Raw genomic sequence first — 16998 nt, 5'->3', positions numbered from 1 at the left:
TTTGCTCGCTCTTGTTTTGTCTTGTGTATTATTCAAAAAAGTTGAGTAAATGTACAAATTACTTAAGCTTATTATACTATTGTGTTAAATCAATATTTTGAGGTTGAAAAGTGGACAATAGCTGGGTGTTATGTATAGACAAGTAAGCATGGTCGTGAGTGTGTGAAGTAATAGATTTAATTGTTAGAGAATAACAAGATAAAAGATAAGCATTGACTGAATAAATACAAAACATAAAGCTAAATAATATGATAATTAGTTTATTTCTTTACACGCCCCCGCAAGATGGACGGCCGAAGGGAAAGTCCAATCTTGAAAGACAATTATGCCTTAACATGCCCGCGCAAGACGGATGGTCTGTAGACGAGGCCAATCTTGGAGCACAAGGGAGTGAAGCGTGTGACTGTAAGAGGTGTAGTGAGAGCATTTGCAAGTTGATCATCACCAGAAATATGTTGAATTCTAAGAGAGTAGTGAGTGGGTTTCTCCTTAAGAGTTTGGAGAAATAAGTTTATGCTTGACAACACTTGGTAGATAAATTATGGGTTGTCGAAAATGGTTTTGTTTCTCCGTAAGGGATGTGGAGACAAAAAAAAAAAAATGATAGTTGGCTATCCTTGTAGAGAGATTACAAGGTGCCGAATTATGGATTTGTTTCTCCGTAAGGGATTTGGAAAGAAAAAAAAATAAAAAAATTGATAATTGGCATTCCGTGGTAGATAAACTACGTGGTGCCGAGTTAAAAATTAGCTTTGCAGGCATTCCATGGTAGATAGATTACAGGGTGCCAAAGAGGGATTGTTTCTCCATAAGGAGTTTGGAGCTATCCGAGAGGGAAGTTGAATATGGTCACCATCATTTGTCGGCGTTGACAAAGGGTTTTGATGGTGTAGCCATGATAGTAGCGGAAGCGGAAAAAAAAAGTTGGATCAATAGCATGATAACATATTAGATTAGCAAAAGCTATGAAGGTTTTATATAATTGAATAATAAACCAGAATTACAAAGCTATATTTATAGCTAACAATGAACGAGATAATCCCACAAAGCTAGCTAACAACTATCAAGATAAACCAGAGGGATAAGTATATATCCTTATTATTAGGAAAGCTATCATTTAGTATAGTATTGGAGATTCAGAGTTAAGAACGTGTAAAATGTACTTAAAATAGCTGATTCTTATATAGAGTATTAGAGTGACTTAATTAATCTCTATCTTGGATAGTTCCCAATTTACTATGCTTAGGTGAGTTACATTTTGCAATGCAAATGGTCACTAGCAGCTTCATAGTTTCATCTGTTTGTAGTTTTCTTAGGAATTAACATACTATAATCATATTCTCTTGGAACTTTCTTTGACAGGTTGGTTCAAATTCGAAGCCTGTTGAAGGACAGGGAGCTTGAACTGCTCACTAAGGAAGGCCAATCCATGACCGCCTGGCTGAGCCCCAACGGCAATCACAAATCCTAGTACGGAGTAATATTTTTAATAAGTAGTCTAAATAATAAGTAATATCCTAGTATCAAGTCAGCATTACTTGATTTTTTTTTTTAATAGAATCACACATATCAAGTCTTAATCAAATTTAACTGTCTGTATATATGCTGTTATATATGTTTAAGTATATTACTGTCATTAATACATGCATCTGCTAATTAAGTACTTCATATATCTTATTTCAAACTTGTACGATTCATTTCTACCAATAAACTTGAGGCAGTTCAAATTCATAGCAATGCCCACTATATAAAAAATATTCCAAAAAAGAAAAAAAAAAATCTCATTCATATAAATTGTAATTTATAAACATATATACACTTGCGTTACGAAATAAAAGAATGAATAAATAATCCTCCACAATTATACTCTAATTCAAAAAATAATCAAGATGAAAACTATCAAACCATCAACTATTATTAATTATCCTACAATTCTTTCTAATTTCACCTTGAAAGCCAGTGAGAACCTCAATAGAACCCATATGAACCATTGCTTTACCAAACTTGTTAGCCCAAACACCGCCTTGCTGATTGTAGTTCCTAACCAAACTTGCAGTCCTAGGACTACTCATAAGACATTGATCCGAGGTTAACAATTCCCTTTTGTTAAGTACATTTTGATAATACTTGTTGTCCAACCTATTAGGTGTGATAAAATCTTGAGCAACGGTAGGATCAACATTGCTACGAGCATTACTAGGACACCGGGATTTCAACATATTAGCAAGCCTAGGATCCATTGATGGGTCTTGTGGGTTTGTAGCGTTAAAGGTGTAAAGTCTTTTGGTGAAAGAAGAACAATGTGAAACTCCAATTGAATGTGCCCCAGAAAGGGTGACCATTTCCTCTACAGAAAGGCCTTTTCGTTCAAAGCTTTTTTGTAGTTGTTGTAAGTTGAAAAAGAATGGAGGTAGGTTATGGTTAGGGTCATCCTTAAGTGAGACCCTCCCATCACGTCGACCTGATTGTACAGCGTAGTATATCCCTCCTAACTTGAAGGCACTGTCTCGTGCTGCAAAGGCTATGATATCTGCACAAGAGACTGTTTGTGGGCATCGAGCTTCAAGTTGCTTCTTTGCCTCATCTATCACTTCATAACCTCGCATGCTTGGGTTGTTAGCTATATTGTCTTTCTCAGCTGGGCTGCCAGGGGTTGAATCAAGTAGAATTGAAGCATCACAACCCTGAAATTTGAATTATAATATGGAAAATGAAGTTAGTTTTGGAAAGTACATGTAACATAAAATTAATGTAAGCAAAGTTAAATTAATTTTGTTCCTTACCCTAACAAAACAATCATGATAATGCATTCTAATAAGGCCAGCACCTAAACCAGGATTCCTAGTGACTGCAGTGCTGACTACATTCCTCACAATAGCCTCCGCCGAGGGACAAGTCCGTTGATAATATCCCACCTTCAAAGACGACGACCATGACAAGGCAGTAGCTGTACACATACATGCCATGGCAAGAAAGAAAAGCATACAAAGCACTGAAAGCGACATTTACACTTAAAATAATTGAGCTGCTATTTCACTAGATCAGTTTATTTTTAATACTGTGTTATAATGTGCTGTATCAAAGTGTTGAAAATAAATGAAGGAATGATGAAGGATGAAGTAACTGGAGAGTAATATGGTGGAGTTTATATAGTTAGGCGTGTTAAGTTTGATTGTAGAAAACGTGTAGCCACCTTAACAAGCATTGAATTGAATAGTTCCATACAATTTTACTATTACCAAAATTGGCAACTGGCAAATGGGTATTCCTAGCTATATGGTAGCCACTACCCAGCAGTTTCCTGTCTTTATTATTCACCTAAATGACTACTGATATAATTTGATCCAGTTGCTCGTTACTCATCTTTTTATCCTGCTAAGATAATAACTTGATGATTCGGATACAATTCTAAAATAATCTTTTTAAAAAAGGAATGAATCAACAATGAGACAATTTTAGTGGGACAAAGAGATAATAAAAAGTACTCCGTACAAATATACATAGACTATTAGAAACACATGCGTGAAGAGAAGAATAATAATTATTTTGAGCATTTTCTATTATTGTTCTTTTATGATAAAGAGTATAATGCTACTCGTAGAGCCGTAGTAGTATAGTGACTGTCAAGTTAAGTTTCAAATTGCCAAGTATCAAGTTAAGTTTCAAATTGCCAAGTATAATACGGAGTATTATTTAAATTGAAGTACCATTTAAATGGGTTATTAAGTACTTCAAGGCAGACATCATTTATAGTTTGATAGTTTCTATTAACAATACAAGTTGACATGCATGAAGGATTATATTAACAGTAACTTCGTATTAAATTTTCTGTCCTTTCTTATTATAAAAATGGTAATACTTTTTTTCTTTATAGTTTTAACGTACTTTAATTAATTAACTAAATCAAGTATGGAGTATGTAGTCTGTAATCTGTATTAGGTAATCACTAAACAATCATCGAGACATATAAACGAACAAGATCATATATGATAATTAATATTATAATACTACCTATTTGTATGTGTAATGATAAATTTCAGCCAAAAAAATTTAAAAACTTAATTTGACCTCAAAATATTTTTTTGTGAAGTGAAGGGTGTATAATGTATATGAAGTGATTATGAACCTATTTGAAAAAATTGAACGTAAACACATTTGTTTGCTCAAACCACACGTGCATGTTAATATAATTTGGATTCAGTTCAGATAATTGAAAGTCAAAGTTCTGATAAAGAAGGCTTGACCCAATAGCCAACCTCCACTACAAAGAACCTACGTTAAATTGTTTAGCATACAAGTTCTAGCTTCAAACGTAGTAGTTGAAGAAAAACATTGGGAGATAAAGTTTAGAGTAAAAATTATATCTAAATTATATTATTATTGTTATTATTCAATTGCAAATCGCATAGATTTATTGATTAGTTCAAATGTCTCTTTTTCTTGGGTAAAGAAGTTCAAAGGAAGACGCACAAATAAAATTCAGATCCATTTCTTCATCACATTCCTTATATACGTAAACGTAATTAATAAACTTTATACATAATAATTAATGAAGTATTTTAATGAGATGTTCTTAAGAATTGTTGTAATCATTAGGAATTTTTATACTTCGGGTATCAACTATCAAGATTATAATTTATGGTATTTAAGCGAAGTAAACCAATTACTGTATCACATATAATTAGATGTGATCTATCCAAGTGTAATAGGAGTACTTCACTTGGTAGGTGAAGGTCACAAATTCACATAATTATTGGTAGCTACGGTTTGTTACTTGTTGGAGCTTTGCTAACTCCAACCCTAATTATTTTAGATATGAAAGTAAAGAATTTTATATTGGGACAAAAGACTTTGTTGTTATTGTTATGTGGATAAGATAAGATTTAATGTTTTTCATGCAAAAATCTCTTAAAGAGGCAAAGTTACAAAAAAGTTAACAATTTATGCCTATCAATTTTCAAAATTCGAACATTATTCAATCCATCTATGTATTAAGCAACAAAAACTGAGGATGCAGGAGTTGGAGGGATGGTTAGTCCCTCCCCCCCACCCCAAGTGATGGGGTTTGTTTTCTCATCCCCCATCCTGTGTGATAGGAGGGGGGTCCTCCCCGTTTCTTACCGTTTAAAAAACAATAAAATAAAATAAAAATTAAGCAACAAAAGCTACTATTTGAAGAAAATATAAGCTAACAAAGGCTTTGAAGGAAAAGGTCAAATGAGTGAAATATGTATTTAATTCAATTAACTTTAAAATTGATCGAATTCAAATACAAAGTAAATTTAATGAAGTAGTTGAAGAAAAGATGAGTTTATAAATATTAAATAGTACTTAATTAATTGCCAATTGCATGAAATAGTTGATCTATTCAAAGGAAAACAAGCCCAATATACGGCCCATTTCTCTATATTTCTTCACACATGATGCAGGTTGTTCTTGTCACACGTTTTTGTCCAAATATACATTGAATAAATGATTTCCCATTTGTCACCAGTCATATATATATATACACACACCTTAAATTATCTAAATATCATCTTTCATTTCTTTAATTTACTACAAAAACATTAATTTTCCTGTCTTAGCATTTTTTTCTTCCAAAATACTTTGTTTTATTCATTAGCTAACATATTTTAACAAGCAAACATGCAAAAATACATTGGTTTTAGCTTTGTTTTACTTCTTGCAATGTCAACGGCTTGTTTGGGATCCAATCTTCAGGTTGGTTTTTATCAGCAAACTTGTCCTTCAGCTGAATCTACAGTCAGGAATGTCGTAAACAAAGTTGTTTCGCAAAATCCGAGATTAGGAGCAGCACTTATTCGCATACATTTCCATGATTGCTTTGTTAGGGTACGTATAGTTCTATACATCACTTTCATAGTGTACGAAAATTTTTATTATTGAGTAAACCTCATGGTAGTTGTTTGATTTTCAGGGATGTGATGCATCGATTCTACTAGACTCAACACCGGGGAACCAAGCAGAGAAGGAGCATCCGGCAAACAACCCAAGTCTACAAGGGTATGAAGTCATCGATGAGGCTAAGGCAGAGCTCGAAGCCAAATGCCCAAACACGGTCTCTTGTGCAGACATCATAGCCTTTGCAGCTCGAGATAGTGCCTTGAAGTTAGGAAGAATAAACTATGCTGTACAAGCAGGCCGAAGAGATGGATTAGTCTCAAACATAAATGATCCAACAGGAAACATCCCTCGACCATCCTTCAACCTAGAACAGCTACAAGAAAATTTTGCTAGGAAAAGCCTTTCATTAGAAGAAATGGTCACCCTTTCCGGGGCTCACTCTATTGGAGTCTCACATTGTTCCGCGTTCAATGAAACTCACCCACAATACCCTTCTTTGGACCCTAGAATAGCCAATGTTTTAAGGGAAAGGTGCCCAAATCCACCTGCTACTACTGATCCAACAGTTCCTCTTGATTTTACTACACCAAACAGGTTAGATAACCTTTACTACAAAAACTTGCAGACTAATAGGGCTTTGTTGACCTCGGACCAAGCTCTTATGACTTCACCAACCACGGTTCAAATGGTGCGCAATTTCGGCTGGCAGGGTAAAGTTTGGGCTAACAAGTTTGCTGATGCCATGGTTCATATGGGTTCCATTGAGGTTCTCACTGGTGCTGAGGGACAAATCAGAAGAAATTGCAGGGTTGTTAATTATTAGAAGAACAGAGCTACATAATAAGTTATGCTTACAAAAATATTTGTTTATTTTTTCATTTACATTACAGATTTGATTTGCTATTCATTGAATTTCAATTGTTAAAAAGGCTAATGTTAATTTCAAAGGAAATTTTGAGTGAATAATAAGTTTTGCTGTACAATGCACAAGGATTATATATATCCCAGCTAATTAGTTTATATTTAATCACAAATTAGTTTTTTTTTTTTTTTTTCTCTTTATTGCAAATTTATTTTAAACTTAAATTTGTCATATTCTATTTCGCTTTTTCCTAGTACCGTCACCAAAGACTAGTTTAAAATATTATATTTTATCGTTCTTAAAGCTGAAAAGTTATTGTCAAACATATTTTATCAATAGATGGAAACTACTCATAAAGTTTATACTAATACCACTATGACAAAGTCACAAAAGGGCTGCTAGGCGCTAGTTAGTATATGTTTCGTGTAGCATAGAAGTAGCCATAATTCTTTTTCCGTTTGAAAGGTTCAACTTTCACCATATAAATGAGTTACCATAAAAGTTTATTTTTTTCAATGTTTGGTAAATCAGTACAATAATATCACCAACACTTTGTAACTTGGTTTCTTGTAAAAATGAAGAACAAACGAACCAATTATAACCAACCATTGATATATTATACAAAGAAAATTATATAAAGTGCTAAATTCACACGCTTATTACTATATTTCTCTCACACCCTAATATAAATATCCATTGCTCTCTGCTTGCTTTCTTCACACTAATTACATGCTTTCATTAGTCCACAATATGACAGGATCAATCTTCTCATTGTTGTTTTTCTCTTTGTTCATTACCTGCACTGCAACCCTCGAGGCCGGATTGTATCGATCCACATGCCCATCAGCCGAGGCTATTGTAAGAAGATCAGTAAACAGGGCGATAACTCAAGATCCTGGTTTAGGAGCAGGTCTTATTAGAATGCATTTTCATGACTGCTTTGTCAGGGTAATTGATCCTTTTAGACCGTGTTTTCAACTTAGTAAAGTTCAGTTTAAACAATAAAAATCAGTTTTAATCGATTAAAACCATATAACACAACAAATGAATGAAAAGTACTGAAGTTTTTTTTTTTCTATGGTAGGGTTGTGATGCATCTATACTACTCGATTCGACACTGAGTAATCCCTCAGAAAAGGAGAACCAAGCAAATGGTCCAAGCCTAAGAGGTTACGAGGTGATCGATGAAGCGAAAGCAGAACTCGAGTTTAACTGCCCTGGGACTGTCTCATGTGCAGACATCCTAGCATTTGCAGCCCGAGATTCTGTGCTAGAGCTTGGAGGGATCAGCTACCAAGTCCCGGCAGGTAGAAGAGACGGCAGAGTATCCATCAAAGACGAACCAACACAAAATCTTCCTTCACCAAACTCGACTGTTGAACAACTACAACAAATGTTTGCTACAAAGGGACTTAACTTACAAGAAATGGTTGCACTTTCTGGTGCACATTCAATTGGCCGTGTAACGCGATGTTCTGTATTTTCTCACAGACTTCACACCTTCAATGCTACTCATGTACAAGATCCTGCAATGGACTTAAATTTTGCTAGCGAAATGAAAAACAATTGTCCTTCAATTACGAGTGCAGGAGTAGTTAGTGACAATGTTAAAGTCCCACTAGATGGTTTTACGCCGAGTAGGTTGGATAACAGGTACTTCAGGAACTTGGAGACAGGGCGAGGCTTGTTGGCTTCTGATCAAGCTCTAATGCATAATCCTCGGACGGCATCGATGGTAAGAAGGTTTGCTAAGTATGGGAGGGTTTGGATGCCGAAGTTTGTTAATGCTATGACTCGTATGGGTTTGATTGAGGTCTTGACTGGTACACAAGGTGAAATCAGAAGAAACTGTAAAATTGTTAATCTGTAAATATTGTATTAGTATGAATTTATTGTCAAATTTATGATACTTAATGCTAGGGATAATGATGAAACTATCAAATGTAATTCTCGTGTTCTAAGCAATTGATTATAAATTGCATGATTATTGCAATTGTAAAATACTTCTTCTGTTCTTTTTTAATTGCACCATCTAATAATACAAGTATCATAGAATGAAACAAGTCTAAGAAAATGACCTAAGAATTGTTCATTGGGCAGCACAAGATATAGTAAGATTGCTCAAGTGTTGTATAAGAAATATTTTTGTTCATAATTTACCAGTCTAAAGATATTCTTTGGCTGGGACTAACTAGGAAGGTCATTCGAAATCAAAGATTTTCAAACCTACCATGATCAACAATTTTTGCAATTGCAAAAAGTGGTACATCGTAAGCTTTGTAGCTACGACTTTGTTGGTTCCCCCATTTTACCTTATTTTTGTGGGCCAATACATAATTGGGCCTAATACGGTAATATAGATTTATAGATAAATCTTTGGGCCTAAACGTTGAAAACTCAAAAAATCGGATTTTTAAGACAAATTTGGGTTAAGTTTCTTGGTTCTGAGTCAAACGACTTTATATATTTCCTGTCCAAATTGATTCAATTTACTAAAACACGATGAATAGCTAAAAATATTTTTACTAATTATGCAATGAATCACTCAACTCCACTCTATTGATTGTACACAAATTTTTTTTGAAGCAAAAGCTAAAAAAACAAATTAAATAAATTTTAATTAGCTCTTTACCATGTGAGTGAATAAACCTTTCAAAAGTATAATGACCATCATTTTAAGATAATAATGATCATTTAAATAATTTATTATAACCAACAAATTAGAATATATATTTTTTTATATATATATCAACATAGATAAAATTTTCAACGTCATATTCACTTGAATATTCAAAGTACAAAAGGTTAAAGAAATATGCATGGAGTAATAGAAAAACCAAGTGTCAAACGTCACAATAAAGTGTGTTATGAACTACTGGTAGATTAAATTATTACGGAGTGTCGTAATTACTTTGTTCTTTTTTAATACAATGTTGAAATTTCAACTTTACTCATGCATATTTTACTATAAATTTTTTATCTTTAAGTAAATTTATAAATATATTTTTTTATATTTTACGAATCTAAGTAAAATTTTATATAATTATATTTTTTTTTTAGTAATTTAATTATAAAAGACGGTCAAACGAGTGACACTGTATGTGTGAATAATTGACTGAGGAAGTAATTCCTTTCCTATCAATTCAATTTCGGATAAGGAAAATTCTCAAATTCATCAAATAATAGCTAATTCCCGCCAATAACTTTCACTCCTCCCGCCTTTTACCGCATCCATTTTCATAAAATAAAACAAATAAACAATAACGACGTCGTTTTTCCACCGCCACATTACCCTATTACAAAACTGTCTAGAATACCCAAAATAACCCTCATACAGCAGATTTCATTCGCTTAGTTAAGGGGCAATCCAGTAAATTCTAATCTCCAAAACGGTGGCAAATCCCGTAATTTTCCTCAATTTTAAACCCTATTTGATAAACCAATATCTCCATCTATAAATACCCTTTTTCGAAACAAAAAAAAACAAAAACATTTTCATTTCGCATTTTCTCTCTCTTCTTCATTGTTCCACTCACTCTCTTCAATCTATTCATCCCTAATTTCTCATCAATTCATCAAATTTGATGAATTTAATCTCTCCTTCATCGTATGATACCCTAATTTTCCATCAATTTCTTCATCTTCTTCGATTATTCTGATGATCGAAGAAGAAATCAGTTGAATCTTGTTTAATTGAGCATCTCAATCGCCCCAAAACTCGAAAGAAAACCCTAACCCTAGCAGCATCATTTTTAAGCGATGTCGACGAATCCATACCAAATCAATTTGGAGAACTTTTCGAAGAGATTGAAGGCTCTCTACTCAAACTGGAAAAGTAATCCAGATTTATGGGGAGAAGCTAAGGCGTTAGCAATCGCAACGCCGCCAGCGTCGGAAGATTTGCGATACTTGAAATCTTCGGCGCTTAACATTTGGCTTTTAGGTTATGAGTTTCCTGATACGATTATGGTGTTCACTAGGAAGCAGATTCATTTCCTTTGTAGCCAGAAGAAGGCATTGTTGCTTGAAGTCGTGAAGAAGGCGGCTAAGGATGCCAAACAAGTTGAAGTGTTGACGTATATAAAGAGGAAAGGCGAAGACGGTTCGTCGCATATGGATACCATTTTGAAGAGTCTGCGTGCGTTAGAGGAGAAGCCCGTGGTTGGGTACTTGTCGAAGGAAGCTCCGGAAGGAGGGTTGTTGGAAATGTGGGTTGATAAGCTGAAGAATTCGGGTATGGAGCTGAGTGATATTACAAACGGGTTGTCGGATTTGTTTGCTGTCAAGGATGCTGGAGAATTGGTGAATGTGAAGAAGGCCGCGTTCTTGACGGCTTCTGTGATGAAGAGTCATGTTGTTCCGAATTTGGAGAAGGTTATCGATGAGGAGAAGAAGCTGGCGCATTCGGCTATGATGGATGAAGCTGAGAAGGTGATTTTGGATCCTAGCAAAATTAAGGTCAAGTTGAAGGCGGAAAATGTGGATATTTGTTACCCTCCGATCATTCAGAGTGGTGGGAAGTTTGATTTGAGGCCGAGTGCCTCGAGTAATGATGAGAATTTGTATTATGAGCCTGCTAGTGTGATTATTTGTGCTGTTGGGTCTAGGTATAATAGCTATTGCTCGAATATAGCAAGGACGATCTTGATTGATGCTAATTCAGATCAGAGTAAAGCATATGAGGTTTTGCTTAAGGCGCAAGAAGCAGCCATTGGTGCTTTGAAGCCTGGGAATAAAGCTAATGATGTTTATCTAGCCGCTCTTGCTGTGGTTGAGAAAGAGGACCCGGGATTGGTGGCGAATTTGACTAAATCAGCGGGTACTGGTATTGGCCTTGAATTTAGGGAGTCGGGTTTGAACTTGAACGCTAAAAATGAGAAGGAATTGAAACCAGGGATGGTTTTTAATGTTGTTTTAGGATTTCAGAACATGAAGACTCAGGCAACTAACCCCAAAAGCCAGAACTTTGCCTTGCTTTTAGCTGATACTGTCATTGTTGGGGAGAAGAGCCCGGAAGTTACAACTTCATTGAGTTCAAAGGCATTGAAGGATGTTGCTTACTCATTCAATGAGGAAGAGGAAGAGGTTGAGCCACCAAAGGTAATTGTATTGAATATAATTTTTCTGGATGAATGGTCTTTTTATAGTGAGCTGTTACTCTGATTTGTGGTTAATTTAATTACACTTTTACTTTCATATCTTCAAACAATAGCTGCAAGTTGTTTTTGAAAATTTTCCTAGTGTTATTGATGATTAACATGTGCTTTTGTGGCTAATCTAAGAACATGGTTTGAAGATTTATGTTGTAAAAAGTTAATAGAATAGAAAGTGAAAAGTTTGTGTATTGGAGTGAGTTGCTTATGGTAATATAAGATGTTCTGAAGAAGAATAATTACCATCAGTTTAGCCAAAAAGAAATTGGTGACAATTTTATGTCTATTTATGTTGAATTTCATGATGTTTGTGCTTTATAAAGTATTTTTGTTGCTGTCTCTGTAAGGAGATCTGTGGGTGTATTTGATCTTCAAGAGGTTCAATATTGCCTGAGGATGTTATCATATAATTAGAGTTAGAATATGTGATTGATTGCTTCTTCCCAAGGTGCACCTCGGTGAAGTGATATTATTGTGACGTTTATAAGAGATGTTTTTGGCTTCATTATATTGTCTAATTAGGTAATGCCTGAACCTTTGTTGACGTGTGTAAAAACTTGACATGTATATAAATCTCTATTTTTTTATACATTTGGAATTTGATTTATAGCTCAATTACTTTTTGATCAAATTGAGACCGTCTCACCTAGCAAACAAACATAATTTCACTTTCAACGATAACCATAAATAGGTTGAAGAATTTGAAACCTGTAATCTTTCTTTTCCATTAATTTATGACTTTGGTCGTAAGAGGAATTATGAAATGCTAGGAAATTGAAGGAGGAGAAAAACTAAAGTGGGAAGATTATTCCCACTAAATCAAGGAGATGGAATAGCCAAGAGAAAGAGTAGAAGGAAAAGTGGGGAAGGGAATAAGAGTCATCAGATAACTTTTTTAAATTATCAAAAAGATGTAGAGTTATAGTTATAGTAGACATTGGACAGCCAGACAACCTTTATTTTCATGGGAAATTTGGAAAGGAGTTTTGCAGTTGCCAAAGTGACAAGTGTTATTTTTGTCTTTTTTAGGATGTAATCCAAAGCATCAAATTAAAGCTGTAAAATGGGAAAAGAAAAAATAGTTTATGTGAGTTGGGTCTGGAAATTGGAGTAACTTTGGGAGGGTAGCCTGTAACAATGGAGTCCTATAAATGTGAGATTCAAACTTGCTTTGTATCACCCTCTATGAGTTTCTGTGTAGTCATTCATTGCTGCTTTTATAGTGACTTCATCAGATGCACTTTGCTATTTTGTTCACTAAATACTTCACTCGTGACTTTCTGGTAACATAATTTTTTGATGTTGGTCAATGGCTTTTGAAATGATGAGCCACTACAGAGTATAACTTATAGTGATTGTGATAATGACTAGGCTTTATTTGGAAAGGTATCTTGGATGCTGCTCATGATGTTATGTGTTTCTATTGCATGTCTTACACATTCAGTTTCTGCCATTTGTTGCTCTACTAAAATTAAAATTAAGGTGTGATTTACATGACCAATAAGCTGAATATGTGGCTACTTTGTATGAACAATTTATATGTGATCCCTTTTATCTGTATTTTCTTCTCACTTGATTACCTTGCCAAATTTTGTCTTCCACAGGCCAAGCGCAAGGTCAATGAGGCTGAAGCTGTTCCTACAAAAACTACTCTAAGGTCGGATCATGGGGAGATTAACAGAGAAGAGCTTAGGAGGCAGCACCAAGCTGAACTTGCTCGTCAAAAGAATGAAGAAACTGCTCGGCGACTTGCTGGTGGTGGTGCAGGGGCAGGAGATAATCGTTCTTCGTCAAGATCTTCAACAGAGCTGGTAGCTTACAAGAATGTAAATGATCTCCCACATGCAAGGGGTGAAATGATGATTCAGGTTGATCAGAAGAATGAGGCCATTTTACTGCCCATCTATGGAAGCATGGTCCCTTTCCACATTGCCACTGTGAAGACTATTACCAGTCAGTCAGACACCAATCGCAATTGCTATGTCAGGATAATTTTCAATGTTCCAGGCACACCTTTTAGTCCACACGATGCGAATTCTTTGAAGAATCAGGGGGCAATATTTGTGAAGGAAGTTTCATTCCGCTCAAAAGATCCGAGGCATGTGAATGAGGTGGTTGCGCAGATAAAGACACTTCGGCGGCAGGTTGCTGCTAGGGAGTCTGAGAGGGCTGAGAGGGCAACCTTGGTTACTCAGGAAAAACTTGTTATTGCTCAAAATAGATCCAAGCCAATGAGACTGGCTGATCTATGGGTCCGCCCTGCTTTTAGTGGGCGGGGAAGAAAGCTGCCTGGTACTCTAGAAGCACATGTGAATGGATTTCGGTTTTCTACCTCCAGGTCAGATGAACGTGTTGATATTATGTTTGCTAATATCAAGCATGCATTCTTCCAGCCTGCAGAGAATGAGATGATAACTCTTCTTCATTTCCACCTTCACAATCATATTATGGTGGGTAACAAAAAGACAAAGGATGTGCAATTTTACGTCGAAGTGATGGAAGTGGTCCAGACTTTGGGTGGTGGGAGACGATCTGCCTATGATCCCGATGAGATTGAAGAAGAGCAGCGAGAAAGAGACAGGAAGAACAAAATTAACATGGATTTCCAAAATTTTGTCACCAGGGTAAATGAACTTTGGGGTATGCCACAGTTTAAAGATCTTGACCTGGAGTTTGATATGCCTTTGAGGGAGCTTGGCTTCCATGGTGTACCGTATAAGGCTTCTGCTTTCATTGTCCCCACTTCGAGCTGTCTTGTTGAGCTGATTGAAACACCCTTCCTTGTGATCACCCTGAGTGAGATTGAGATTGTGAACCTGGAGAGAGTAGGCTTTGGGCAGAAGAATTTCGACATGACAATCATATTCAAGGATTTTAAGAAAGATGTGTTTCGAATTGATTCTATCCCCACCAGTTCTTTGGAGAGTATCAAAGAATGGCTAGATACCACTGATATTAAATATTACGAGAGCAGATTGAATCTGCATTGGCGTGCCATTCTGAAGACTATCACTGATGACCCAAAGAAATTTATAGAAGATGGAGGGTGGGAATTCTTGAACATGGATGCAAGTGATTCTGAAACCGATGAGTCAGAGTCAGATAAAGGCTATGAGCCATCTGATGTGGAGGCTGAGTCAGAGTCAGAAGATGAAGCCTCTGACAGTGAATCTTTGGTGGAGTCTGATGAGGACGAAGAGGAAGAGGATGAAGAAGAAGAGGAGGAAGAGGAAGGCTTGACTTGGGAAGAGCTAGAGAGAGAAGCTAGCAATGCAGACCGTGAGAGGGGAGATGAATCTGACAGCGAGGAAGAGAGACGTAAGAGGAAGATGAAGGCAACTTTTGGGAAATCCCGTCCTGGCCCTAGCAGCAGCAGCTTGCCTAAGCATCCCAAGGGTAGGAGGTAGATGGGTTTGGCAGACTGATCCATTATCTTGGTAAGTTCAGTTTTTTGGTCGGATGATATGGGTTCTAGATAGGTTCTTTTGGGTTGTGTTCTTCTAGATATGGGTACTTTTTCGTTGCTTTTGTTCTTGTTATGGTTTTTGCAGTGGGCATTGTATAACGTTCATCCCAGAAATGAAAGAATTTTCACATGTAAAATGGTGATTTTATTTGTTGGAACCAAGTACCTTTTTTTTCTAGCATAATTCTTTCTTCATTTGTTGATATCATCCCTCATTTTTGCAAGTTGATATCTGTCATGTTTTTTCCTCTCGCATCCCGTAGGCTGTATAACCTGTATTACAGGTACTAAAAGCAATATGGTAAAAATTCTTTCAAAAATTAATGTGCATATTGCATTGTTTGTTAAACACTTGTAGCAATGATTGTAACGATTGCTGAGATACTCATATCTTAGTAGTGTGGAACGGAGCTAGTTAGTTGATGTCATGCTGATGAAGGAAGAGACCCGATGAAGGTCTAGAACAAGTTCCTCGTCAATTCAGGAGGTCCAAGCAAGTTCCTCCTCTAGGTTTAGGACATGGGTGGTATTGTGCAAAGGGATTGGAGTTCTGATCCATCCGAAGAAGTGTAAATTATCAAATTTGTAGATTTTTGAAAATGAGACTAAGGTTGTGTTTCTTAACTTGATCTACTCCGTAGAATATAATTGAATAAAATTGTCAAACTCGTTGATTAACTTGGACACCCTCTTCAACTAAAATTATTGTTCCTTTGTTATTTTTTTATGTCAAGCTAATAATGTACTAGTATATTCATTTGTGATGAAATCACTAAGGGCGAAGGCACAAAAATATAGGTGCCACCAAATCCAAATCCATTTTTATCATTATCTTTATGAGAAGTCTATTACGGAGTAGACAAGAAAGGGAAGGGGCCAAAGGGCACTTACCCATTTCAAACATTTTGGTGCCCTTTGGCCCTTTGCTAATTGCCCAATTTCAAAGATATACTCCTACATGAACAATTACCCTCTAACTACATCCGCTAACACCACTTCTAGAATTATCATAAGCGTTGTCCATCCCTTTCCCATTCTAGTTTCCGAAACCCATTTGTCACCCTTTAACACCTCTTTGTCAAGGATGCATAAATGCACACGCTAATATCTAACCATGAGATACATATATGTAGTATTATACGAAGTATATATTTAACCCTGAGATGCATTAATGATTCCACCCTTGGAATGAAGATATGTACAATCATCAAAATGGTCTAATATAATGACAAATATGAAATTTGGTTTTGGTATATTGATAACTACTACTAAAATTAAATCACAGCTTTTTGAAAAGCCGTCGAATTGAAACCAAGTAATTTAACTCAAACTTTATATATATATATATATATATATATATATATATATATATATATATATATATATATATATATATATATAAAATAAATAAAAAAAAAGAAAAAAAAGTAATTTAACTCAAACTGAAAAGTGTTAGGGGGAAGATTCGAACTTGAGACCTAAATAACTCAATTTCACCCAAAATCAACTCAGCTACTCCAGCCTTATTGGTATCCCAACATTAGGGAAATTATAAGAGTATAATATAATATAAGAGTATAATAAACCAAGGGGGGCCAAAGCCCACCCCAACCCCTTTGGTTCCGCCCTGAACATACAAGTAAAATTCTTAA

At 35.5% G+C, this 16998-nt stretch overlaps 4 protein-coding genes across 4 annotated transcripts; 3 read left to right on the top strand and 1 right to left on the bottom strand.

Annotated features, from left to right (window-relative positions):
* Positions 1–1362: 1362 nt before the first annotated feature.
* LOC110736021 (peroxidase 5-like) lies at positions 1363–3086 on the bottom strand. Its single transcript, XM_021916180.1, has 2 exons — positions 2784–3086; positions 1363–2684 (listed from the first exon to the last, which is right to left on the bottom strand). The coding sequence occupies exons 1-2, from the start codon at positions 3003–3005 to the stop codon at positions 1908–1910; spliced, it is 999 nt and encodes a 332-aa protein (XP_021771872.1). The 5' UTR covers positions 3006–3086; the 3' UTR covers positions 1363–1907.
* Positions 3087–5541: 2455 nt separating this feature from the next.
* LOC110736020 (peroxidase 5-like) lies at positions 5542–7054 on the top strand. Its single transcript, XM_021916179.1, has 2 exons — positions 5542–5853; positions 5939–7054. Exons 1-2 carry the CDS (start codon positions 5647–5649, stop codon positions 6686–6688), a joined length of 957 nt encoding a protein of 318 aa, XP_021771871.1. The 5' UTR covers positions 5542–5646; the 3' UTR covers positions 6689–7054.
* Positions 7055–7344: 290 nt separating this feature from the next.
* On the top strand, positions 7345–8728 carry LOC110736552 (peroxidase 5-like). Its single transcript, XM_021916795.1, has 2 exons — positions 7345–7675; positions 7812–8728. Exons 1-2 carry the CDS (start codon positions 7457–7459, stop codon positions 8595–8597), a joined length of 1005 nt encoding a protein of 334 aa, XP_021772487.1. The 5' UTR covers positions 7345–7456; the 3' UTR covers positions 8598–8728.
* A 1465-nt stretch (positions 8729–10193) lies between these two features.
* LOC110736551 (FACT complex subunit SPT16-like) lies at positions 10194–15554 on the top strand. Its single transcript, XM_021916793.1, has 2 exons — positions 10194–11827; positions 13485–15554. The coding sequence occupies exons 1-2, from the start codon at positions 10487–10489 to the stop codon at positions 15285–15287; spliced, it is 3144 nt and encodes a 1047-aa protein (XP_021772485.1). The 5' UTR covers positions 10194–10486; the 3' UTR covers positions 15288–15554.
* The last annotated feature ends 1444 nt before the right edge of the window (positions 15555–16998 follow it).

Source organism: Chenopodium quinoa, unplaced genomic scaffold (assembly GCF_001683475.1).
Source record: "Chenopodium quinoa cultivar QQ74 unplaced genomic scaffold, ASM168347v1, whole genome shotgun sequence".
In the NCBI taxonomy this organism is placed as follows: Eukaryota; Viridiplantae; Streptophyta; class Magnoliopsida; order Caryophyllales; family Amaranthaceae; genus Chenopodium; species Chenopodium quinoa.
The sequence above is the reverse complement of the archived record's forward strand: the minus strand, read 5'-3'. Positions and strand labels throughout refer to the sequence as shown.